Source organism: Notechis scutatus, chromosome Z, assembly GCF_049901735.1.
Source record: "Notechis scutatus isolate UNSWTSFEM ecotype Mainland chromosome Z, rNotScu1.2, whole genome shotgun sequence".
NCBI classification, from domain to species: domain Eukaryota; kingdom Metazoa; phylum Chordata; class Lepidosauria; order Squamata; family Elapidae; genus Notechis; species Notechis scutatus.
In genome coordinates this window covers 102,888,341-102,916,311 of record NC_142025.1, presented here as the reverse complement: position 1 = coordinate 102,916,311, position 27,971 = coordinate 102,888,341, and the positions used below count along the sequence as shown (strand labels likewise).

Sequence of the window (27,971 nt, the reverse complement as noted above, 5' to 3'; positions counted from 1 at the left end):
TCACAGTTTTAGTGTTTTTTTATTTGATATATAATAATAGCAATACAAATAAAAATCACAACATATAAAACTTACTTCCACATAATTTATGTAACCCAAACTTTTCATATTTAAATCAGTATCAGATCCTATAGTCAAAACCATTGGTTCTTCCAACTTCATAAATATATTTGAAAAAAAGAAGCACAATTATTCTCCTTTATTTTGTTCTAGCCAAATCCCATCTAAAATGATGTCTTAGGCACCACACTTGAAGAAGATTCAGAAGACAGTTTCAGAAAAGGACAATGAGAATGTTTAAGAAGACTAGAAATTTGTCCTTTCAAAAGAGCCTGGGACTGAATGGCAGATGAGAAGAAATATAATAGTATTTTTCAAGCAATTAACAACATTATGAAGATGCTTTAATAATAATTTTTGAGGGACATGTTGTCAGGAAGTTGCTTTCATCTTATCTCTTAGCTCTTGTTTCACTGTAAAACAATTCACACCAGAGTTTTCCTTCTTCTCTTAAAACAACTATTGCCATACAGACTGTGCACAGCACATTGGTGATTCTACTGGTGGTGATGTGGTTAGAGGTTGCAAAATACGCGTTTCCTGTTGGTTATTTAAGTCTGCTTTGAGCATGCCCCCACCCAGGGCATTCACTGGGCATTGACTCCTTGACCATTTTGTCTTTATTTTTAATGGAGAAGGGTTGGAAAGGAGCTGTGGTGGCACAGTGGTCAGAATGCAGTATTGCAGGCTAATTCAGCTCACTGCCAGTTTGATCCTCACTAGCTCAAGGTTGACTCAGACTTCCATCCATCTGAGGTCAGTAAAATGAGGATCTAGATGTTGGGAGCAACATGCTGACTCTGCAAACCACTTAGAGAGTTCTGTAAAGCATTATGAAGCGGTATATGTTTAAGTGCTATTGTTATATGGGAATATCGATCTCACAGATAATTGAATGTGGATCTTCTACAAAATCAATATTCCTGGTTTCCAGACCTCCTAAACCATTTAATCTGTATTTAAGCTTCATGACATATTCTGCAGTATATTGGAGTATGATACCTTATACAGAATCATTTGCCATCCAAGTTCTCCCTACATGTTTCAGATGAAGAAGAAGCACAAATAAAAAATACAGATGCCCACATCTGGCATAGCACATGAAAGGATAATTGGGAGAGAGAAAAGAGTTATTTTGTTCTCCTTCAAAGAGAAAAACTGATGCCAGGCTTAATTAATTATTCTGGATGACTAATTTTCTCCATACACCTAAATTCCTTGGCTACTGTCCAGGCAGCATCCTTGCAAACCTTGGGCACAACACTTGACAAAATAATTGCTGAATTGTAACTGCAAATCATGCCTCAAGTATTGGCAGCTCTCCTTTTCTTGCTTTGATATCTATGGTATTACCACCATTCCACACAACTCAGAGAGACACGCTTTAGCATCAAGGCTTATGACTCCTTATTATTATAGTGGTGTATTTCTCCTGGGATTATCTACTCCCCCCAAAATGTTTCAGTCTTTATTTGGTGATCAAGTTGTACATGTTCTCTATACTTCCTGTGTGGATCATGTGTTCTTCTATACATTCCTCCTGTCTCATCATATCACAATTTATGCCTATAGCAAGGCAAAATGCTACTTTTGAAATCCGGTGACTCTTAATTTGGAACCCCATGAATGATAGGAATGGAATGATAGGAATGAAAGGATTTTAATGTAGTTCTCTCTCAAAGGTCAAATTTCTAATTAACTTCAGTACTCACACATATCCCTGAAAGGGAAGTCAGTGCCAGGAGTCAATGAGTGACCGTTTGTGGAAAGGCTCCAAAAGGAATGAAAGGAAGAAAAAACAATCAATAGACAACAGGTAAAACAGTTGACATCTTATCTTATAAACGGCCACTTAGCCCAGGTGGAGAGAAAGTATTTCAGATCCTTCAAAGAGGCTCCGCCTTAACGAACTGCCTTTAAATGAAGGTTAGAAATTCCTTTTATAGTTTCCAAGACATGCATTAACCGCAGGCTAATATTACAGATACCTCAGTGAAATACATGTCATTCTTGATATCTTGATCTTGCCCAACTATGTAGGACTTGATGCAAGGAGAGCGTAGGAGTCTGAATGCTTTCTCCATACTTGTCATATGTTTTCCTTTTATACCGTTGGCTTTTAGAAACAGAAAAAAGGAGAAGGAGGGGAATCTATTATGAAGATCATTTCCAAGAGAAATACTGATTTCTTGATCTTCCATATCTTTCCTGAGATTGAAAGATCAATATTCCCATGGCTTAAACTTCTTAAAAGATTGTGATTGTTGCAATTGGGAAAGAGATTGATAAAATCATCAGGGAGATAGTTCCTACGTTCTAAAGTTCAAAGACATATTCCAAAGAATGTCAGAGACAACATACTAAAAGGAAGAGCAGTTTGGCAGTAGAACAGTTATCTGGGAGGTGAGGGGGGCAGTAGATCCCTCCAGTGAATGTGTTTAAGTGGAGGCTAGAGAGCCATCCGCGGCTGTTTCCCAGCCAGAAGCAATGGAAGGAAACAAATACTTTACTCTGCAGTGAACAGGATTTCTATTCTGGGAATCAAAGGCTCAAGCAAGCAGCCAGAGGAGGATTCTTCTTGCTGAAGAAATGGCAACTGACTGCAGGTTTGTGAAAACAGGAGAACTTTCATTGGGGAAGTAGGAATCCATCTTGAGTTCTTCAGAGTCTTTTGCTTTGCTTATTAATGGGAATATCAACCTCCTGGCAGACCTGAGGCCAATTTTCCATTCATAGGATTGAAGGAGGAGGAGATTGTCCCTAGTGTGCTAGTCTCACACTGGTAGCCAAGTGGTCTACTCTTGAACTAGAGCGTTGTACTGGTTCTTGGGTAAAAAGACTTATTATTTAAAATCTATTACCAATCTCCTAAAAGATCCAGCAGATCTTTTACCCATAAGCCTCTGCTCCAGTTCTCAAGAGGGCAGGCAGAGGGCACATCTATCTCACCCTTATTTACGGCAGCTCCAACTGAAGTCGATGCCATTGTGGGAGTTGGTACCCAATCCCTGCTGTTGTCCACCTCCCCCCGCCAGCCTATCTTGGCAGATGCTCAAAAATACATCCCACACCCTTGGCCAACTGCCTCCAACCACTTCCTCCTTGCAGGTGCTCCAATCTCAGGAGGGTGCGGTGGTTTGTGGTTCTCAAACTAGCTCTTGGGAGAGGGTGGGGTCTCTGAATAAACAGGAACTAAGAACAGAGCCAACTCTGAGAAAAAAAAAATCTTAGTAAACAGAACCACATTTCCTTGGCCAGAAAATTGGCTCAAGTGTGGACATAACTTCGGAGTCCACAATTTGGAATGGCTATTGCCATTATCACCACTTTCTCCTAGTGCCTATTTTTAAAGGAAGATTATATTCTTTTACCGGCCATCTGTCTATAATGTACTTATGCCCAAATACAATTCAACTGAGAGTGTATTTTTGCCACCAGCAGGGAGATGCAATGCTAGGATAGCTTTGCATATTATAGAACTTCTGCAACTATTAAAAGCATAATACATGGTTGTATTACAAAATGAAACAGAAGAATATTGAACTGGGATAAGCAACATTCCCACTTCTTTCAACCCATACCCAGAGTGAGTCATGTCCAAATTCAATACCTATACTGAAGACTACATCTATAGCTTTTGTGCTCCAGGTAATAAACAGTTAGGTATATTACATTTGTTGATCAGAATTCACATCAGTCAGGATTGCTGTGACAACCTTGGATGAAAATTACAACATTAATTTGTTATAAAGTTTGTTGATTAATGCATCTCCAGGTGTCTTGGATATGGTATCATTTACCATTTTGAAGGCATGCTGTGACTTTGGGAGATAAGGCAGCACTCATGAGAATGCTGCCAGTTCACAAGTATTTAACTTTGTCTTTGGCAAAAAGTTAGCTGAAGGAGGGCATCATGTCGGAAAGTAGTATGGGGGTTTATAATTCAATACACAGAGGGCATCAGGTTGAAAAAAGCTGCATTAACCAGTTTAAAACATTGCATATATATATATTCAAGGAAAATATTGTCAATTTTTAAGCATGTTTTTAAAATTTGTAAGTAATTTGTAATACAAGTTCTTGAAAAAAAATGATAGCTGAGAAACTGGTTCAGCTCCATTAGATATCAGGATATATCTAATAAACATGCAAAACACAGAGATGTGTGCCTGTGCCTGTGTAAACCATTAATTGGATTAAAAGAGAGGTGTATAACCTTAAGGAACACATATTATATAGAACAATCTTCAACAAGATCCCTAGAGATCCCCCAAAGTGGTATGTGAAGTTGTAATTTTAAGTGTGAAGGATAAAGAGAATTTTAAAAAAAATATATGTTGTGGTATTCATGTCTCAATTTTTCTCTGAGAGTTCAGAATGAATTTTATGGAGGGCCTTTCCTCACCTTACCCTTATAACAAAAAAGTCCTGCTGTGTCAAATTAAACCTAATTCAAAGTTATCAATATAAAATTAATATAGTTAATTAAATGTAAATACCAGTATTAACATCAATTTTTCACTTTTTATCCTATTCTTACTATTTTCAGAGTATGGCACTTAACCAGTCACTTAAGGCCTTGAACATCATTTGACCCAGAAAAAAAATTAATACAATGCTCACCAAAACATATTATGCTTTTCCCATAAATAATGCTTCAGACATCCTTCCACCCACCCCACTTCATTGGAGATGTCTGTTTTACAGATGAGAATAAGAAGGAAACAGCCCAACCCCTTATCCAGTGGAAAGGTCCTCACTGCTGATGAGAGGATAATTTCTAATGCAAGGAAGACATTTCACAAATGCTTTTAACCTTCCCATCCCATATGCTACCAAAAAGATTGTTACATTGCTTGCAGTTCATAAAGGAGTTAATCTGTAGAGTTCTTTCTATTTTTTTTTTAAATCAGACATGGAAATTTAATATATAAAGATGAAGAAAATTATTCCACTTGTCCCTCTAATATTAGACTCCTGACTCTCAGAGGCAAGTGTGAGTTAATGACTAATAATGCCTGGAGGCCCATTGGGTTGCCAAACCTGCACCCTACTTCAGAATTCCATAGCGAGATAGCAGTGGATTTTTCCTCTTATTCTTGTTGCATCTAATCTCAGATGTGAGCTCATCAGATCCTTGTATAAGGTGGACTAGCCTTAACACTTAAACCCAGGAAAAATATTTGAGTTCTGTATCTCCCTTCCTTCATCCCCTAGTCCTGCATTCTTCATCCTGAATACAAGCCCACTGTCTTTGCATAAATTCATAGCTTTTTTCTTGCCTCATTTATTCTTGTTTTCTGTTATTAAAAAAAAATCTGGAGAAGATTACAATTGCTCAGCCCTTCAAGAAATGCACAGAAGTTTACTGTGTCTTGAATCAACAACAATCTTCATGTGGTTTAGAGCCCAAAGACACACAGCTCTCTCTGTTGATCAGCACCCGAAACCACAGGCTTTACTAAAAGCAAGACAGACCAAGGTGGGAGATGTTTGCTGAGCAAAAGGTAGGGTAATACAATAGAAAGCATTCTTGATAAACTGATACATGAGGCACTGGAAAAAGCTGAAAGAGCAAGAGACAGCTTTAACACTAACTTATAACGGACAGGTTTTAAAATCTCCTCCACAACATCCACAGCTAAGATCAAACTGAATGCACTTGCAGAAAAGTTAACATTGAGTTTTCCTTTGTTTATGCAACTTTAATAGATGTTTACTACATTTTTGCTTTGTAATAACACATTCTATCTCCCTCTAGTTTATCATCTTATCTTTCCCACTCTACCTCATTACCCCAGTTCAACCATGTTGCTTAGAATTGGGATAATGTGACTGTATTGTTCACATGTGCATGCATACATGTGAACATACAACACATACACATAGAGTATTATGTACATAGGCCCTTTGTTAACACACACGAAACAGTTTGAACTTACAAGTAGTATGTGTGTTTGTGTAAGTGGTTAGAGGGAGGGGAGATATCCCAACCTCTGAGACCCATGTAAAATTCAACTAAATGAATTGCATGCAGAAGAGGAAAAATATGTGGGGCAGGGGAGATAGCAGAAACTAGGTTATGGAGAATAGGTTAAAGGGAAATTTTGTAAAAAAACAAACAAACACTGAATATCACACATGAAGTAACAATAGTAACCTTTGCACCACTTAATTTTCTCACAGTGCTACAGGAGGGTTTTTCATCTCCACAATCCTTTGTAAAACTTGCCCAAAGTAGGAATGCTATGCTTTCCTGAAGATTTTTGCAATGGGTCAAAAGAGGATTGGTGCATACTTTCTTGTGCTTCCCACTGCATTCATCCCATCCTGTGATTCCCATATGAAAGGTGTGAATCAGAAGTCAGATAAAAAAAAAATATTAAGGAAATAAATGAATGAATGAATATCATTGCCACCTTTTCAAGCTTTTGCTAAGCGTTACTGTCCAAGGTTTTATATTGTACCCACTTTCTTTTATTCATTATTCATTTCCTACCATTTGCAGCTATTCCTGCAAGGGGCCTTAGCTCTCTGCCCCTCTGCCTTCCTCCCAAAATCCTTTATGTTAGATTCCCCACAAAAATGTTCTCTTTCCTTTTCTTCCTGACTTTTTTGTTGTTGTTGTTGTTCTGATTCTCACTGTTCTCACTGGGAGGCAAACAGGGTGTCCGCAAGGTCTGGTTTACAAAAAGTCAAGATGGAGTATGCAGCAGCATGGTTGAAGCTTGGCCTCCATCTTGATTTCTTTGACCAGACCTTGCAGATATCATTGAAGCCCAATAAGAAGAGGGGGCTCATGGGATAGAATGCCAACCGAACAAAGAAGGCAAAAGAGCAGCTGTAGATGCACACACAGATGTTGAAGAAGGCAAGAGACGCTTTAGAGCAGCGTTCTTCGAGCTTGGCAACTTCTAGAAGTGTGGAGCTCAACTCCCAGAATTCCCCATGCTGGCTGGGCAATTCTGCGAGCTGAACTCCACAGTTCTTAAAGTTACCAAGGTTGAAAAACTCTGCATTAGAACCAAGGCAGACGAGGTTGCCTAACTTAAAGACAGAAAGAGGGAAGGGCAGGGAAGCTCTCCCTGTGTGCTATCCCCTCCCTGAGAGTTTTTCACCATTCCTGTATTTCCCCATGCAAAGGAAAAGCCCTTTTCTCTCCATTAACCTTCCTTCCTTTTTGCTTGTTTGCTTTTTTTCCTCCACCACTTTTGTGCTCATTGCAGCCGCGGCCAATACTGGGCAAGATCAGAATCCCCACCTGGGACTTTTACAGGAACTGACACTCCTGGAGAGATCAACCCTAGAAAGAGAGACAAAGGGTCAGTGGGGTTTTTGGGGAGGGGGAATCCTGCCAGATTGTTACAGAGTGCAAAATTCTGAACCCAGGATTTTCAGTTCAGCGACTGTAGGAAACACAGCAAACTGTAGGAAGTTGGGGACAAAAACTGAAACAAGTTGAACAATCCTGTTACAATAATGTTCCCTGTTCACAGACTGCCAAGGCTATTTCAGATTCCTAAAAGAAGAGGTCTCTGAATGTAGAAAAGGCAACAAAAAGGTTGCTTCTGTAAAGGCATGGCAGAGCCCCAGAGGCATTTCTGGAGCCCTGGAATAATGTGTGTTTGTTGTGGTTACTACCGTTGCATTCTTAACAACTATTTAAGAGAATGGGTGGACTGTTTGCATCAAAGAGGAGATGAAATAGACATTTTTAAGAGTCTCAGCTTTTGCAAAGCAAATACAAGTAAAGAAGCAGGATTCCCACTTAGCTTTTAACACCCAGAGGAGCAGAAAATAATATCAAGATTAACATTAGACCAACAATTAAGAAGCAAAAAAATATCCCCAACAAGGAAATGCCAAACAAGCTAACAGTAAACAGCCCAACCAAAGAACCATCAAGGCCATTTCCATCAACACTGACAGGGCAAGCCACTAGAATATAAAAAGAGAGCAGATCCCATTCTTTACTAGCACTGATGATGCCACCAATTTTGGATAATGAAACATCTGCAAGAAAACAACCAAGCTCAGAGGGCACCAAACCCCCCCCCACTTAATTTTCTTTCCTTCCTGTTTCCCTCCAAAGATGCTGTACTATTACTAGGATAATTTAGTAATAATGAGTTGAAAATGGATTGAATAATGAGCTGAAAACAATATGACATGGGCAATGCCTGTTGGGATGAAGTACTAGCAAATCTGTTTCTAAACATAATTTCTTTCTTTGTCCAATTTCTTTGGCAGACTTTGGCATAGCTTGTTCACTTCTTTTCTTTATTGTCTTTCTTGAGGCTGTAAAATGGCCTTATGGTGTCTGTAAAGGAATATTCTGACACCTAATATGGTAGTTAAAATGATGCCCGATGAGTAAATATTGCCCTAAATGAAGGAAAAAATGAAACTAGCACATCCAATTATTTTCCATGACCATGAGACTAGAAAGAAGCCTCTTCTATTTTGTTTTCAAAAATATTAAAAGAAATTCACACAAGTGGACATCTTCTACCTACCACAGAGTAAGAATCCCTTTCCTTATTCCCATATTCTTCACTTGTATTTGCCATGGCCATTATGATTGCCTACTTCCTCCTGCCAAGTTTTCCTGCTTCAGTTCTGTTTTCTCCCATCCCAAGTGCTCTGCTTCCATCTCCCCCTTTCCTAATTCCACTTCCCCTGCTACTTTACCAGTAGAGGTCCCACTGCTGGAGTTCAGACTGTGGGAGGAGAGCTGGGACGGTGTGTATGAATCATAACTTCGCACTGATGGGCTGCCAGGGAGCATGCAGGAATAAGATGATGTCTGGCTGGCAACAGGGGGCACTGCCTGCTAATGAGTACCAGAGAATATGCAACAGAGAAAGAAAAAAGGATATTAATACCGGCCATCTGCAACCCGCACTTGGCACCATTCAAGAATTCTGTTGTTCCTTTTAAGCTTACCTGAATAGGGAAGTTGTTGTTGGCCATGGAAAAGGGAGCTAAAGGTGGGAGAGAACCATAGTTGTTGCTGAGGACACTTTCTGTGTGGCCCAGCATAGCACCTGAAAAGAAAGAAAAAGAGATTTGTGATAGAGAAGAGTGGTGCCCTCTAGGAAGCAAATTAAGAAATAGTCCAAGAAGCATTCGGTAGAATGAGGAAGTGTTTTTCTTAAAAACAGCTCAGTTGGCTCATCAATTTCTGCAATGAATGAATAACAGGCTTTACTGATCACAAACAGGCGACTTTTTAAATCCAGAACCTAAAAATATCTCATGGCACCAATGTTTCCAAATGGTATGTGATAATTTAATGAATTATGCTGCTTGGGAAGACCCCAGGAATAGATGGGGGAATGAATGAATTTGTAGGGCCCTCACCTGACCCTATGGGCTGGGGCAGTGACTGGTAGATAGCACTGCTTACAGTGCCAAAAGTGCTGTTTACGATCAAGTGCCCCCCAGTGCCACCTGCTTGGCGCCTCTGGTTCCGCAGTTTCTCTTCCCGACGCCATTTAGCTCGACGGTTGGAGAACCAGACCTGGAAAAATTAAAAAGAGGAACTCTGTTGCCCAAGAGAACAAGGAGTGTAATGGTAGAAAGTCCCTGCCCTTTTGTTTCTTGTTAAATGGCTACAAGGTCATCTCATTTACCTGGATCCGGGCTTCGGGAAGATCAATTTTTGCTGCCAAGCGTTCACGGGCAAAGACATCAGGGTAGTGAGTACGCTCAAATTCTGAAGATTTAAGGTACATCAAGTTAAGGTATTAAAGACATAACCTCCACCTGACCAACACTTACAGATCTTAACAAAATATATTTTCAAGCACTCATACTCTACGTATCATATTAGAGGTACATACTTCCCCTTATTACTTTGATGTTTGGATTCAAAAGAACAGTTCTTTCATATGTGATCCTTCTCTCACTCTAGTTCTCCTTTAGTTACCAGCAGTAGAATATGTATTTAGAAAGATAATCTTCCTTCAATGTTAGATTATTACCTGGTCACTCCAGTGTCATACTTCCATAGGAATTCAACAAGACAGCAAACATTATGTCCAGTGGTATCCATTTATTGTTCACAGCAGTCATCTTCTTTCCTTTTTGTTCTAAGAGCCATATGTTTTAGAAACTCTAGTGTTAAAAATCATTGCAGTGTTTTTTTAAACTGGGCCAGCTTAACATGTGTGGACTTCAACACCACTTTGAAGAAATTCTAGGAGTTAAAGCTTACACATCTTCAAGTGGCCCAGTTGGAAAAACACAGATATAATGCATTCTATGCTTTTGGTACATATATGTATTTTTGGTATAATGTGTGATTTAAAAATGTCATGTCTTACACTGCATGACACACACCCCCTCCCAAAAGCAGCTTCATGCATAGCCTGCATACAGTTTATGACCACCAGATGGCCACGTATGTCTCTTCCTGTTCCCATTCTGTCTTTAAAATTGAATTATCAACTCTGGACTTTAAATAATCGGACATCCTTAACAGAATGCCATTAAGTAGATGAAGTTATTGTTACTTTTTTCTAATGTTAATATCTGGGTTTAGAAAAAAATAAATTATACCTCTCATAATTATTACACAGCAATATTCTAAGAAAGAGGTTAGAGGAAGTCAGTAAAATTATTATGCATAATCCAGTGCTCTCCAATTCTAAAACTGTGTATGATTTAAAAATGGCACAGCTTATAACACATGGCAAAAAATTCAGTTTCGTACGTAGGTTGCAACACTGTTTATGATTTCTGTATAGCTTGACTGCCATCCTACAGAAAGGATTTCCAATACCTTTGGTTTTGCTCAGTCAATATGTAACGCATCCTGTTTTTAGCAAAATCTTCAGTTTTATTTGCTGATAATTTCTAGATCAGAACTGGAAAAAAATTCCTATGTGAGCCACTGCCAGCCACAATTCTAATTTAGATGGATTTATAATTTGATGCAATAAAAGGAAATTTCCTGTTTCAGAGATCTTCAGGCAATGTTTCTCAACCTTGGGAATGTTAAACTATTTCCCAGAATTTCTCAGCCAGCATGGGGAGCATTCCTACCTGACTGGAGAATTCTGGGAGTTGAAGTCCAAACATCTTAAATTTTCCAAGTTTGAGAAACATTTTTTTCAGGCTTCACCTGTCAGTGGCTTCAAAAATACAACAGTTGTGCAACTGGTTCTCTTAAACTGTATGCCTGGGTTTGATGGGTTGTCTACATCTGTTATTAGGGCAACGAGTACCTGGAAAGACTAACTAACTCCTAAGCTCTTCATACATCTTTTATGAAAGGCCACATGCTAGCAAAGTTTTATGTTTTTGTTTGAATCATCCCCTTAAGGCGATTGTGTAGATTAGAATGTAACAGGGTGCATCTAAATGCTGGTTATAAAAAGAACTGACATTCCCCACACTTGTCTCTCAACCTCCTGCTCAAATTACCTCAGGAAAGAAATTCCACCCAATCACAGAACAATCTCTGCTTCCTCTCCGCTTTACCTTTTTCCAATGCCTCTATTTGCTCCTGCGTAAAAGAAGTTCTGTTTCTTTGCAATTTGCGCTTCAGCTGCAAATGGATTTGGGAGTCATCTAGGTCTTGGTTGCCACCACCTTGGGGGTGCTCAGAATCCAAGCTACTTTCCAGCTGCTGACAACTGTCTGAGAAGGTAGGATGGAAAACAATGGTCAGCATAGAGTTAATAACACTCTTCCCCAAACTGGTGCTCTTCAGATATGCTTGACAGTGACAGATAGATTGACTCTGGGATATGGGAGTTGTAGTCCTCCTATATGACCATAAATTCTCAAATGGCTTAGGAGCAGAGATGGAAGGAGAGACATCATTTCAATGCTGCTATTTTTTGTTATTCATTAGCTTTATATGTTGTCTTTCTTTATACGATTCAATGGGAAGTATAATGACTCTCTTTTTATTTGCTCCACAATAATACAGTCAGACAGATTGGACTGAAAACGAGAGGTCCAAAATAACTTAGTTGGCTTTCCTGCCTAACCACTGCACCAAACTTTTTCTCCAAGCCCTCAGAAACTGATTTATGGTGATTATCACTAGCACCAGTCTTTACAGGTAGTTCTTGACAACCTTAATGGTTGTAAATCACAACAGTCATAAAGCAGGCCATCGTGGAACTAGATGTAATTTTATGACCTTTGTTGCAGCAATTGCTAAGTGAATGCCACAGTTGTTAAGGGGATCTATTGTTCACCATGGAGCTTTTTTTGCTGCAAACTGGAGTAAATGCCGATTTTCGGCAAAAAAGATTGACAATCACAATCACATGACTGCTAGATACTGCAAACAGCCATAAATGTGGGCTGGTTGCTGAGTCCTAAAATGTGATCATGAGGTTGGCATCGGAACTTTAAACTGCCACTAACTGTCACCAATCATAAGCCGAGGACTACCTATCAATGTTGCATGAGCCAACCAGTGCTTCCTTCTGCTGACCAAGAAGAGGGCAAGAAAATCAGCATCAAACTACCGTAGCCTCCATTCCAATTGTGGGTCTGTTTTGTTTGGCATCAGTATTATAGACAAAGTATAGAGGCTTAGATGCTCCCCAAACACAGAAGAGCTCTGGAGATTTGGATTCAGTGTGTTTGCTGCTGAACTGCAGTGTCATCCTAACTATCTTTAAAAATTGTGCTGATGTGAAGATAGTTAATGTTCTTTGCCATTTTTTTTCCTATTCCAGGTTATTCCACTCTCCTGCATAGCAACTTGTTCCAATGTTGGATTGGGGCACCGTTAACCACTGTTGGCCAAGCTTCATGCATTGACCAGCTTGTACAATATCTGTGTGGAAGTGTCTTGTTTGTAGAATGCAAAGGGGAAAATGTATCCACAAGGTGTTGCAAAATTAGGAATCCCTTCATACTCCTTCCGTTTCCAACCACTACTTCTCTTTCCCAGGCTCCCCTTTCCTTTGTAAGATTTGGGTTCAGTTGAGAAATATCCTACTCAACTCTTGTTCTTATCTAACTTATCAACTCAGACATGAAAGAAAATGGCATAATTTTGCTCCAACCAAGTGAGATTTTAGTGCAGAATGCAAAGCCTTGTAAAAAAAAAAAACATAGATATCTTCCTTGGTGTGTTTGAAATTTAAAAGAATGGTCTGTGGAAATTCTTTAGAAAAGCATCCACATTCAGGGTTGTTCAGCTCTCCATTAATTATTTGCATGGTCCAAGCCACAAGTAACTAGACCAAGCCTCCATTTCAAATTCCCACAATGCTCTGCTTCTCAGTCAGAATCAATAGGTATAGCCATAAGTTGCTTTGAGTGTGAGGATGTTTCACAGCATTATGGGGAATTAATGTGGTGGCTTGAGACAGCCGCTCAGTGCTGCTTAGAGCACCACTGTGGCTGTCTTTTGCTTGTAATTAGAAAGATCAGGTACACAGAAAGAAGGTAGACACTTTTATTTGGGGCACATTTAAATAAGTACAGGAGGGGGCAACTGAGAAAAGCAGCCATGCAGTGCAAGCACCAATCTTTTGGTATGTACATACAATGTTACATGCACATTCAAACGAGGGTGAATTTTGCAGGGTGATGATGTCATTCTATACAAAGATGTCCTTCAGCTGGTTCTCACACAGATAGGAAGCCTACTAGTCAATTTCCAAACCATCAGCAGATATAGGCTGACCCTCCTTCCTCAAAGAGTTAAGCTCTTTTACACAGAAAGGGGACCCCCAGCCCCCCTCCCCCAAAAACCAAGCCAAAATCTTATCACCTTAAATTGCTTATGCAGATAATTCCTGACTTTGAAATATATGCACTGGAACTGTGTGCTATAGCTATAGCCTTCTTTCCAGCAAATATTACTAATCAGAATTCTGGAAACTTCTCTTCCAATAGTGTCCAGAAATCTGATATAGGGTCCCTGAACCTCATGTGATGTCTTGCTTTATCCCCTGATGGAAAAGTGACATTCTCCTCTGGCTTCTTAGCTTCCCTCACCCCAGGCCTTTTCTTCTTCCTGTCTGTCTCTGTGGTGAGAGAACAGTTTATTAATAGTTTATAAAGAGTCACAGAATAATGTATGTTAAGAAATTGTTAATCCATGACTGCACACTCACAATAGAGATAGATTCTTCTATCTGGTTCTAATTCATTATGGTGGGGGCAGAATCATCCATGGCATACAAAATATACATGCGCATTGACTCAAGACCAGAAGGGGCAACAAATGGGAAGACATGAAAACAGTCTCGGTCTCTCTGGCAGAAAAGAGGTAGGAAGGGGTAAATGGAAGAAGATTTTATTTCCAGGATAGTGTGTAGGTTTTGTATATCTGGTGTGTGTTGTGGGAATCTTGATCTCTCAGAGACAGGAAGTTTTCTTCCTGGTTGGCTCAAAATAGGGGCTGCAGGGAAACTGGTGATAGCTGCTTGAAGCCTTGGAGTCCATGAGAAAGAGATAATGGATGGGTGGCAACTGAGAGTTTGGGGGAACCCACAAGAGCTTAACCTTTTATCCAAGGGGAGCGCTATCCTGAGCAATGACCTTTCCGTGCTTCTGCGAAACCAAGCACTCAGATCTCCTCAGGCAATGCAAAGCCACTGCATCAGCCAGAGTGCCTTAATGTGAGATGACATGGCCTTCTCCCTCCCCCCTGATTCTTCTAACTGTTTGCAGTCCCTGCAGCAAAAAAACCCAAACTGCCTCGTTGGTGAAGAACATTTCTGCTTGGCCCTGGCCCAGATATAGGGCTGTCAGGGTCTGTCCTCACCACCCATGTCACTTCAACCAGTCTGCCTCTCTCCCTGCAACATTCTCCCATATCCCCCTCAGTTCTATTTTTTGCTGAGATATCTTTGCAAAATGCAAAGGGAGGAAATACGCTTGCATACACCCAAAGGGGAAATGGAGCAGGAGGGCTGGGGTGGTGAGATGAAGGAGAGAAGGGAAATGGGGGGTGAGGGTGGGGAGAGAAGGTCTTGAATTGTGTCTGAAATCACCACAAATGGAGAAGTGGGGCGTATATTTTGGTAACCACAACAGTTATGGGTCTCTGTGGATGTGGGTCACATAGATGGAATCAAGAACATTAGTATAGAATGTGCACATATATGACATAGCTTTCCCAACTTGTCAGTTTCCAAGTGTCTTGAGTAATTATTCTCTGGATCTGCAAGTTGTATTGGCTAGGGATTCTGAAACCTCTGTTCCAGGCTGTCTGAATGCTCCAGGTTGGACAAAACATCTGGAATTAGACCACACCCATAGGGACATCTACCCCAAGTTCCAGGTGGGCTGGATTGCGAATGGGCCTCCAAGCCAGATCACACAATATAGGCCATCATCAGGCGTGTTTTTAAGATAATTGACTACTCTAGCTTTTTGGGACACAGGGATACTCAAGATGTGTGGTATGTGTTAGGGTTTTTGTCACCAACTACCTTGGAGGGGAATCAGGTAACTGATAATGTATGGAAACAAAGGTAAGAGAAGCAGGATAGGGATTGGCAATGGGACAGCAAAGTTCATGCTAGGTTTTTGTTTTTTGTTTTGCTGTGTCATGGAGGATAGAGAGGATATATCAGCTCAGCTGTGGGGAAAGTCCCCAGTGAATGGGCAGAAAGCTTTTTATTAATTTTATTAGATATTCAGTTCAGCTGTTGAATGTTGCTGTTTGAGAAAAAGCAATACCATGTGACTCAAACTGCCTGGTAGGCAACAAGGGTTATTGTGGTTTGAGGTGGGGCGGCAACACCATTTATGAACTGTCTCACCGTGGAGTCGTGAGTAACTGGAGCAACCTATTGAAGTGGAAAAATTTTGGAATATCAGCATCAAGACTTTAACGCTAAGGTCCATGCTTACCTTTAAGTAGGGGTATTAAACTCAATGCCCGGGGACCGGATCTGGCATGTGAGGTGCTTAGATGTGGCCCACAGGGCCACCCTGGAAACAGCGAAGGACCAGCCCGCAGTGGCTCTACCAGTGCAAACAGAGCTTGCAAGGGTTGTGCACGGCCCTCCCGAGTTCTGTTTTCGCTGGCAGAGGGATGCAGGACACCTTCGCAGCCAAAAATGGAGCTCAGGAGCCTGTTTTCGCTGGCAGAGCACTCGGGCCACCAAAGACACACACACCCCGGACACAAGTAATGTCATGCTGGCCACACTCCCCCGAGGTCAAACACAATCTTGATGCGGCCCTCAAGGAAGTCGAGTTTGACATCTTTGCCTTAAAGCAATCCCATATTCTGCCCACCAGTTTCCCTAGGGATTACTTAAGAGATTATTATTAGGTGGTGCGGGGGGAGATTATGGGTTTTATGTTGCAGAATTTTATTGTTGTAAGCCACCCAGAGTCACCATGGGAGGGCTGGATGGCCATATAAGTGTCTTTAATAAATAAGTTATTTATTAAAACAGAAAAAAAATGTTTTATATTTCATAAAGATAGGTAAGGTTCTTTCAGAACACAAAAAGGTCTTTTTGAATCTCAATAGAGATGATGAAAAAGTGGAGTGCAAAGAACTGTTTCTACTGGAATGAATATAAGAGGGATCAAAAATGTCAAGGCCCCATAACCACATGATAAAAGCCCCACCCATTTTACATGTGCAAAAAATGATAGAACCTCAGTGGCATGATCATGATTGCCATCTTGAATTTTCTGACTCCTTCAATAGATAACCTTGTCTATATATTGCAAGGAAGCCCAAGGCTCAGTTCTAGTAGACATGTTAACTTATGCAGAAGGATCCCACTACCTTCTTATCTTACAGTATGTGCTAATGCCCTTATAGCTTTGATTTTGAAGTCAGCAACCAAGGCTGTAAAAAAATGCTGAAGGAGGATGAGAAAGTCTAGTCTTCCATCTAAAGTCACTACCTAGAAATAAATGCTCAAGAGGGATGAGAAAGTTCAGTGGCCCTGCACGCTCAGCTGTCTCTTGCAATGAGAATTAGCAATACACTTTACTGAAAAGTGAGCTCTGAGGAATTCTTAAGAACCAAATAACAAATGGGTGGATAGATGAGATACATATAGGTTACCTCATCCATTGGATAATTAGCCTATGTTGTTCTAATTGAAACTAATTTGAGGTAATTATTTAAGGTTTGCAATATAAGAAAATAAAATGAGTCCTAATTCATGGGTGCTCCAGGACATCTTTAAGCCAGGCATAAAAACATCCATTCTCCATTTTTATCCTTCCTGATTGTCTTCAGAAATGAGAATTCAATGGCACATCACCTTTGAAATTCCATTTTAGCATTAAGATTTGCTTTTAATTTGTGATATTAATTTCTGGATATTATGGTGTGGTTCACCAATGCGCTCAAGAGTACATAGGAAGTGATGCCAAGAAGTGTAGATCTTCAATTTTAGCAGGTACAAAAGCCATGCTACCTCAAACCAAATATCTGCCCAATCTCATTGGTTATTTCACATGTTAGTCAAGCAAGGCATAAAGTACTCCCTTCCTACTCATGCTTTGGTAAGCTTGGTTTAGAACAGTGAGAAGCCACATGTGTCGTACTATCCCATAGCCATCTCCAGCCCCATTTTTGGATATGAAGCAAAGACTCTGCAAATCACATGCTTCGGAATTCAAAGCACTTCTTATCTCATTTGCTCCATCAAACACTCCTTCTAAGGAGTTTGCCCAAAATGTGAACCAAGATTTCTCTGAGTTTTTTCCTTAGTTGACGGAACAATCAGTTAATAATTAGACAGATGTGTCTATGATGCTGAATTAAAAAAAAAGATTTAGTTGGCAGAGAGAGGACCTGGGAATCCCAGATTGTTTTTTGGGGAGTGGAGGAGGGAGAAAAATCCAAGGTCATTTCCAGCACTGATACTTGTGATGATTTGGAGGTCTGGACAAATTCCCTTTAGAAGCTTACTTGATAAAAAGGAAGGAAGTTGGCGAAAGCACCAGAGCATCAGATGGCAACGCAAGCTACCATTTTCATTTCTGCTATGCCTTTGATTGACTCTCCGTTAGGGTACTGTGGGCAATTTAAATTGTGACTCAAAATAGACTGCTGCTGACCTGAGTCATGAGTTTTCAGTGGTGCATACCAAGGCATTTTTGTGTCCTGGTGAATACCAAAGGAGACCAAGTAGCGGTCCTGGAGGTGAAACAAGTAACTTGATTTAGTTGGGGAAAGCTGTGAACTGATCTTGCCCCTCTCTTTATCTTTGCTGGAGAAGAAATGATTAATGAAGAAATGTTTGCAGAGAATTCAAGAAGGCTAGAAGACTTCCAGGTTGGATAGGCTATATTTAATATCTACTACCTATAATGAAGCCCAGAATTGACTATTTGGAAGCTAAAAGAAGACATAGAACACAGGAAAAGCAATAGAAAAAAAATCCTTTCTGCTTTGCTGCCAACCCCTGCTTTTCCAGACTCAGCTGGACACATTGAACTATCTAACTTCTAAGAAAATCACAGGAAAGGGGAAAACGTATCTTGAATATGTTTCCCTGTACACATATAAACATATTCAGGGGGATTTCATACCAGGGTTGAGTTGTCCTGTCACCAAACTGTCTTGGTACCACTCCTGACGACTACTCCATGTGCTGTTTTGTATATTCAGCATTCTGCTCTTCTCATACATGCCATCCACCCCCATGGAAGGGGGCTGAAGATCAGAGGGGTAGGAAGAAGGCTTGGTGGAGTCAATACAAGTCCCCCACCTGGGGGGTTGCAAGCTGCAGTTGCTCACCTTGCCTTGGATAAACCTGTAAGAAGGAAGGGAGGGAGGGAGGGAGGGAGGAAGGGAGGAAGGAAGGAAGGAAGGAAGGAAGGAAGGAAGGAAGGAAGGAAGGAAGGAAGGAAGGAAGGAGGAACAGTTGCTGGGTCATATTTTCAAACTCCAGAGGATCCATGCTTTTATTACACAATGCATGTTTGGTCACTAAGAAAATATTGCTATTTTTTTAGTTCTCCTTTGTGTTCACAGTTGGCCTGTAACTCTGTGAGTAAGTGAGGATTACGTTAGAGTTAAGACTCAAAGCACCACTGAAGTATAAAGGTCCTGCACTGGTAACATTAGGCTATCTCAGTTTAATAATACCTTACACGTGTAAATTACATGATTTCTAACAGGAAAAACATATGGGCTGCTCTGAACTGTTTGAAAGAAAGTCCAGATTGAGAAAGAATGGCAGAAATCAGACCAATATGAATCTACAGATTAAGTTTTTAAAGCAGCTTCTGCAGTTTCTTAGAAAATAATGGATACCCTTTCTGATTTTGATCTAAAGGTCATAGTGTAAAACAGTAGAATATAAATCCTCTTTGTCCACAATCAGAAAAATATTGAATTGTAATCTGCAAATTATATCTTTACCATTCATTTCCTTATACTCCCTCTTTATACATGGCTACTATTTATTCTAGTTGGTATGTCTATGGCAGCAGTGTCAAACTCACGGCCTGTCACATGCTGGCCCCGCTCCTACCCTTTTTTCCCCTTTTAGCAAAGGGGGAAAAAGTCCCGATACGTCATGTGATGACGCCATGACGATGCGAGTTTAACACCCCTGGTCTATGGAGATTCTTAGTCATCCAGGTCATAGTTGTCCCAAGCATGCTTTTTCAAAAGGCAGATGGACTTTGTATTTCCTTGAAGATATTTCACTTCTTATCCTTCAGTCAGAACTGAAAAAACTTCTTGGATGAGAAGTGAAATGTCTTCAAGGAAAAATAAAGTCCTTTTTGAAAAAGCATCCTTAGGATATCTAGTTGGTATGTTTGTGGCCTCCCACAAACAAAATTATATGGTACCTCAGGGGTCCATAGTTTCTTCAACCCATGAAGAGCTGTTTGGGGAATCTTAAATCCCAGGTAACAGCTGTAGTTAGATACATGGATGGGGAATGTTGATGCCTGGTCCTTCATCCTGGCAATCTCCACCGCCACTCTATGCTATGCTATGAATGGGCCAATATTCTTGCCTCTGGCAGTTCTGAGTGCTAGTCAAAGTGCACGCAGGCACAGGCATACACACACACACACACACACACACACACATACAGTTAACACTCAACCACTCTACTCCTCATATGAATGAAATTTTTGTTAATGATGAATGCAGGAGGAAACATATATCACATAGGTATTCTGAGATCCTATTAATTTATCCTGGGCATCCATGTTTTCCTACTTAGGTATTGAATAATAACATCTGCAACAATATTTAAAAACTCCACTGTACTGCAGCTCTCTGCCATGATTTTTAAAAACTTGATACTCCCAGTGTGATTATTATTGTTTTATTATTTCTTAATTTATTTTCCTAAGTCACAAACTCTACAGGCATATGAGAAACTAGTTTGACTTAATGTGACAAAAGAATAACGAATCTGTATCCAAAGTGGATGCTACATTTGACAATGCCACTTTTACATACCTTTCCAGAAAGGAAACTTCTGGACACTTGGAGTGAGCCTATCTTCACTGCCTGAGGACAATCTCAAATGTGAAGTTAAATGTGTTAATTGAGAAAGGAAAGCAAATGCATAGGCTTATTAAAATAAGCTCTTGGGGATTCCAATTTTTCAAGGAGCAACAGTGAACTCCTGAAACTAACTTCCTGAGGAAGGGAACAGTTTTCATGTTGAGTAATAACAAAGATTACACTAAAGGTGAACTGAATGGATCTTCCTTCATCCTCCAATTATGCTACAAACTAATTATGCTACAAACTAATTAGCATAGATAGAGTAGAATGTGAAATAAATTCATTATAAATCTGATAATAGTGAAAACCACTTGTGATTCCGCCAACAAAGGAAAAACAATGAATGATTAGCATTAGGAGACTCTTTTCTGAAACTAGTCATTGAAAGTTGCCTCCTGCAATTCAGCATATAAATTTAATTAATAAAATATTGACCTGCAGCAGATCTTGAGGGCCTTAATGTTGTCAGATATCATTTCTCCTCCAGTATTTTATTTTTTTATTTAATAGCCACCCATCTTGCAAGAGAGTGATTTAAGGTGGTATGCAGCCCTTGATTAAAGTGACAATTGGGAAAATATGTTCAAGTTTCTGTTTCACATTCTTTTGCTCAACTGGGGGGAAAAAAGCATCTGAAGATCCGTGCTCTTAATCAGTAAGAGCTCTCTTTTTAGTTGCTCTTAGCTTTAAAAAAATGGAGATTCAACTACAACTTCTTAAATAATTAGTTACTATAAGTTAATCACTAGAAATCAAAGGCATTTTAACAAAGTTATAAGAAATATATTGAGATTTTGTAGCATGCGGTTGTAAAAAAGTAATTCAGCAAAGCAGAGAAATAGCATCCTTGTCAAGTGGATATGCAAATAATTTAAACCACATCTTTAAAAAAGGACAAAAGAAATCAGATTAACAAAAAGAGGAACATGCATGAATACGGAACCTTCAATTTTAGCACAACAGTGTGCTCACTAGCCTTGTAAGAAAATGAAAAACCACAGAATTAGTCCTATTATGAAATATACTCTACTTCCAAATATCTCAAACAGATTTTTTAAAATGAAAACTTTAAATTTTGCAACACCACAACAAGTAATTCAAATTTCATTGTACCACATAACTACAAAAATCATGTGAGATCTTTAATTAATTGCAAAAACTGTTATTGAAATGTCTTTGGTATAAAACAATGTCCTTCTCTTATTAGCATATTATATATATGGAGTGCAAAAATGAAGAATGTAGCATTTTCTGAATCATTTTCTGCCACCTAATGATTAACCAGATTTTGAAGTCCAGGTCTGTTATGCTTCACCTTGTATACAACAGCAGCCTTGTAAAACATCGTTCCAAAGAATAAGATGCATATATTCAAACATCATTTGAAGCTGTGTCTTACTTAATCATGGTTTGCCAAATGAACCACTAACTGACTGCTTCATTAAAATTGCTCTCCCAAAAAACTGTTTACAAGCCATAACTGCTTGGTACAGTTTGAATAATCACTTTGTAAATCACCAAATGATATTCTGCTTTTGGGGGACTATATAAGAAGTCTAAGATACAGAAGCGAGACTCCCAATCTCTCCCTCCCCAGATAATCAAATCCTTACATTAATCGTTTCACTTTTTGTCCATGTAGTCAGCATCTAACCACTGTTATTTCACAATATTTCAGAATACCACCACATATATCCAGCAACCTAGTTTGAAATTAAACACCATTAATCTTTCAAAACCATTTATTTTTTTGCCAAATCTATTCAGCTGATGTTAATTTAAACCACTTCATTGGATATCAAAATATCAAAATGCCTCAGTTATTGCCTATCTATCTATATCACCAGCTGCCAGATACTTCCTTCCCTGAACTAGGGAAAACCTCAGCATATAGATTTGAAGACCCCAGAAAAAGTTTTTCTGTGGCTTGAAAAGCAGATTAGCAAATTCATGTCTAATGAATGAAGCAATTAGTTGTGAAGATTGTATGATACCCACAGGATCCAGAGGCATTAATGATACTGAACAACAGAACCTGAGTGTAAATCAGGAGACAGCCTTTTGATATCCTGTCTTGCTTTTTAAGCAAATGCTGGACTAAGGGATCCACAAATCCCTTTAGTTGTAATTTGAAGATGCTTGGCAAGTTATCATTCAGGGACACATTTTCCTTAAACTGCTTTTGTCATCCCTATGATATGAAATCACTTATCACAAGATGGGTAGCTTATAAATAATAAACAAAGAAATCTTCACTGATGATGGCTAGCAGTTGAATTGCATTCATAAGTGCATCCATTGGTCACCTGTGCAGTTCGTGTAGCAGAGATATTAAATGGGTGTACCAATACATCCCTAGAATTCCTCACATTCTGGACCAGCTGTAATTTCCTGGAGGTCTTTAAGAGCAATAGGTAGTCCTCGACTTACAACTATTCATTTAGTGATCGTTCAAAGTTATGATAGTACTGAAAAAAATGTGATGTATGACTGGTCCTTGCACTTACAACTGTCACAGCATCCCCATGATTACATGATCAAAATTTGGTTGCTTGCAACTGGCACCTATTTACAATGGTTGCAGCATCCCAAAGATTGCCATTTGCAATTTTCCCGAACTGGTTTCTTACAAATAAAATCAATGGTGAAAGTCAGATTCATATAATGCTGCATGATTTACTTAACATCTGCAATGATTCGCTCAACGTCCATAGCAAAAAAGGTTATAAAATCGAGCTGAACTCACTTAACAACCACCTTGATTAGCAATGGAAATTTTGACCCCAATTCTGGTTATAAGTCGAGGACTATCTGTACTTGTTGAGCTAATTGCAGTAGTCCACAAACAAGATTACTGAGGAAAGACTTGCAGTCAAGAGGCCAATGTGGTTAGGGTAGTACCATAGATAAGTCTGAGCAAAGACCCTACTGGCTAATGTGCCACCTGCGCTCTGAACAGAAACTGGGTAACTCTCAGATTGTGTATGAGGAAAAGAGAAGCCCCGTTCAGAACTAAAGACAGAAAATTCATGGCCCTAGAAAAGCTATGAAGATACAGCTCCTCAATGTTGTCAGGGCTGAGCTCAAGCTTGTTGTTCTTACTCAGCCAGTGGACAAAGCACTGGCAGCATCACTTGACCTCTACTGATGATACATGAGTCTGAAACAACCTCACCCAGTTATTTCATGTAGTTGTTAAACAGGAAGGATGAGAATGTCAGTCCATGCAACAACTTATAAATCAGCATGTCTCCTGCCAACATCAATGGGGATTGGCTACAGAAAAAATGAGGAGAAGCACTGAAACACTATTTCCAAACCCTACAGTCACTCAAGATGATATCATGGCTGCTGGTACCAAAAACTACTGAAAGTCAAGGAGAACAGGAATGGTTGTACCATTCCTTCTCCATTCCATCAGAGGTCATCAACAAGTGTAATCTGTCCGCCTCCATATTATGTTGCAGGCTGAAACCCAATTAAAAAGATCCAGCTACTTCATTTCCTCCAGGGCCCACAGAAATTGCAACATCACCACTTTCTCAAAAATCTTTATTAACAAGGAAGGTTGGAGACTGGGCAGGAATTGTTCAAGATTGCTAGTGGTGACAGTGAAGTCTTCAGGAGGGAATTCACCACCGCCTCCTTCAAGAGAAGCAAAACCAACTCTATTCTGAAAGGTAAATTCTCCACCAATATGAACTCAGCCATACAGGTAGTCCTTGACTTACAATTGAGTCCAAAATTTCCATTCCTAAACAAGTTAGTTATTAAGTGAATTTTGCCCCATTTTATGACGTTTCTTGCCACAGTTCTTAAGTGAATTACTGCAGTTGTTAAGTTAGTCATATGGTTGTTAAGTGAATCTGGCTTCCCCATTGACTTTGCTTGTCAGCAGGTTGCAAAAGGTGATCACATGATCCCAGGACACTGTAACCCTCATAAATACATGCCAGTTGCCAAAGTTCCTATTTTTGATCACTGCAATAGTGAAAAACAGTCATGTCACTTTTTTCAGTGCCGTTGTAAATTTGAATGGTTACTAAATGAATAGTTGTAAGTGGAGGACTATCTATATCTATCTACAGTATATTGAGGACTATCACTTCCTAGGAAGTAACTAGCCAGGAAGGACGTGAACCTACAGGTAGACAGGTAGCCCAATGTCTAAAGGTTTTAAAGGCATAAAACTTCCTAGTTAAAGACAAGATTGTGACTAAGTCAACTCAACTGGACTTTCCCAATTAGAGTTAATTCCAAATGGATCTGAGCAACGTTATCCTAAGGTATTCCTCACAGCATCCTTGAAGATGTTTTCCCTTGCATTGAAATTGTAAAGACAGCACCCTCACCAGTCTTAAATGAGAATAGAGATGTATTGTTGGAACAGAGCAAATTGTGCCAGCATTCTTTTAGTTCTGTCTCAAGGACTTTAAGGAAGCATATTAAACTGGCGGTCTGGCTGTGCCCTAACAAGATTTCTTAATTTCTTCAACAAAATTTGCTGCTGCCTCCAATAATGGGAGGATGAGAATGTTCCATGAAGATATTTGTCACATCTGCACAAGAAAGGACACAACTCTCACTGCGTCACCCATAAGCACAGATTACAAAGTCTAATCAATTACTCTCTCTTAGCTCAACCCATCTCATAGGGTTGTTGTTGTAGGGGAAATAGGAGGAGGAAGGAGTATTATGTATGTTGGCTGCTTGTGTCATTTGTAAAAAATAATAAATATAAATAAACAAACAAATAAATCACTATAACTTAAAACCAGCATAACCAAATATTTTCGCTAGGAATAATTTGAACACAAAAGCAATGTATCTGAGGGACAGACACAGGTTGGGAAATGTTAACTGAAGAAACAGCAGAGAGAAAATATGAATGTCCAATAGTCTTATAGTACAATATATGGTATTCGTAAGTTTCACAGTTCTGCTGTTTTATTTGGTATTTACACATAGGATGGACAGGAGGAAAAGGAAAAACAAGTAGCCGTCCATAAATACTTATTGTTGCCATATTTGTTTAATTTGCTATGTCTCCAAGATTTGTGATACCTCAGCCCACATTGTTTGAAGCAAAAATGTGCATTTTTAGGATGATTTGAAAGGAGCAAAATAATTGATGTCTCCTAAACTTTGGCAGTGCCTATTCAGCCTTAGATCCATGCCAGGCCCAGTATCCAAGCATTTCAAGCAGAAATGGGCTTCCCAGACAGTTTCCTACCCAAATAGGCCAACCTGTTTAAATTTAAAAAATAGATTTCTATCACAGACTTTCAGGCCAATTTTGGAATTACCCTTTTCCTGCTTCCTCTGTCCATTGTCCATGTACTTAAAAGTAGGATCTATATATGAGCAGATACATGCGATGTGCATAGAAAGCAACCTGACCTTTCTTTGGCCTCCTTTCAAGGCACAAAAAGGACACAAAACTAATCATTTTTACATATTTGAGGATCTTGCATGCAAGCAAAGCTCTCATTGAGGCATTAAAAAGTCTGACTATATTCTGATGCTGAAACACTTTCAAAGAGAGTCTGGATCAAATGTATGCCTGAATGAACTCATTAGAATTAGGGTAAACTATCTGATTTATAGATTTAAAAGATTACAGAGGTACCGTACCGGAATTATTAATAACATACAATCAGAAATATTTTCTCTTATGCTATATATTGTATAATACAACATAATGGTTATTAAAGTATTTATGTTTACCTGCATAGCACCCATCACAAACAATATCAGGTGTTATATAAACACATGTGGAACAACTCTCTCTCTCTCTCTCTCTCTCTCTCTCTCTCTCTCAAAAATGTACAGTGTCATTATTTACAAGCACAATGTACATGTACCACCACTGCATTTCTCTCTTTATGATAAATGTAGAATATTATTATTTACAAACACAATCAACATTACCCTGAAAATTGTCAATGCACTGTATGAACTGTGCCACATCTTTTCCTGTAACAATGTATAAGCCACCTAATAGGGCTTTCTTCACAGGCACAGTCAGTGTTGATATATAGGCAGGAAATTATGCATTTTGTAGCCCAACACTTTTAGAGAATATCAGATTAGGGAAAATAAATAAAATCATACTGAAAAGGCCCATGTTCCAATCATGACAATGTTTAAAACAAATCTTTTGAAGGTTATTCTTTCAATCTGCCACCACTAGGAATCTTCCCTCCTCCACAAATCTCAGCAGTCACACTTCATAAGAATACCATAAAATTCCATGTTTTCATGCTTTCTTCAACCTGATAGCCCCACAATTCATTTTGAGTTCAGCCATCCCACATGCACATAAACTAAGTCAACCACAAGAGTGAATACCAGAAAGGGAAGATGCCATATTACTCTTAAGTCAATAAACACCTCAACCCAAAATGGCTGCCTTCCCTGTTTCTGCCCAGGAACTGAGGAGTGAGGCACCTTTTGCATTTATGAGGAGTAAATTTGGCAGGGAAATCACAACTTATGAGTGGAAAAGAAAAGCAGCAAAGGAGCAGAAATAAAGATTCAGAAATCATACTATAATAAGTATTTTTAACAAACTGTGGTATTTGAAGTTATATAACATATAAATTGCACACACATGTACTTGCTTCAAAGAACATATGGATGGCAATATTTCCCCTGAACAAATTTCCCATAAATGGATCTTTCTTTTCACTGGCTAGGTTGAATTATGTTCTCCACAATCAGTTATTTTAATTGAAGCCACATCTCACTCCACAATCCAGTAGCCTTTATGCAGGCATATATACAACTGAGGCATACTCAAATTTCACAAAATCCGAGGATGCGTTTGTCTCTTAAGAACTAAAAAAAACCAACCCTCACTCTATTCTATTTCTTTGCTGCATTCCTTCTCCTTGCACTTTCATATATCATACATATTAGCAGAATTATTATAATCATAATTACCTGGAATCCTCTGATACTGAAATTTGCAACTGAGCAGGACAGTACTTGACTAAAAGTGATGCTGAGGCAGTAATTGGGTAAATTAGTTATATATAAAGTAGGTTTGATCCATCTGCAATGATTGAAAATATTATGTTATGCAGGGAAGGGAAGAGAAGTAGAAAAAGAATATTCTCGAAGAATCCAGTATCAAATGCAAGTGAGGTTACTTATACAAATATGTCAAGATTGCATCCTAATATATTAACCAAAACCTAACACGGGGGGAGAAGAAGGGGAGACGGGTCAATAAGAAAAATGAGAAGAAAAAAAAGAAAAAAAGTGTGTGTGTGTATGTGTATGTATGTGCATGTATGTATACACACACACACACACACACACACACACACACACACACATAAACAAAAGCATTTGTAATCTAATTATTCATTCAAAAAAAATTGTACATAAAATACAGTTCTAGAACAATGGATTTCCAATCCCAATATTGTTCCACACCCATCACTCCACTTATGTT

At 39.2% G+C, this 27,971-nt stretch overlaps 1 protein-coding gene across 5 annotated transcripts; it reads right to left on the bottom strand.

The window, feature by feature from the left end:
- Positions 1-27,539, bottom strand: LOC113413357 (paired box protein Pax-6-like). 5 transcript variants are annotated; one of them, XM_026669520.2, is made up of 8 exons: positions 27,455-27,539; positions 18,562-18,785; positions 11,548-11,706; positions 9,696-9,778; positions 9,424-9,583; positions 9,007-9,107; positions 8,752-8,893; positions 1,715-7,363 (listed from the first exon to the last, which is right to left on the bottom strand). In XM_026669520.2, the coding sequence occupies exons 2-8, from the start codon at positions 18,674-18,676 to the stop codon at positions 7,278-7,280; spliced, it is 846 nt and encodes a 281-aa protein (XP_026525305.1). In that variant the 5' UTR covers positions 18,677-18,785; positions 27,455-27,539; the 3' UTR covers positions 1,715-7,277. The 5 variants fall into 5 exon arrangements, 4 of the variants coding, with proteins under 4 accessions (XP_026525305.1, XP_087801373.1, XP_087801372.1 ...); XR_015745594.1 differs by lacking the exon at positions 27,455-27,539 and adding an exon at positions 1-881 and having other exon boundaries at positions 1,773-8,893; positions 18,562-18,774; XM_087945247.1 differs by having other exon boundaries at positions 1,715-8,893.
- Between the last annotated feature and the right edge of the window lie 432 nt (positions 27,540-27,971).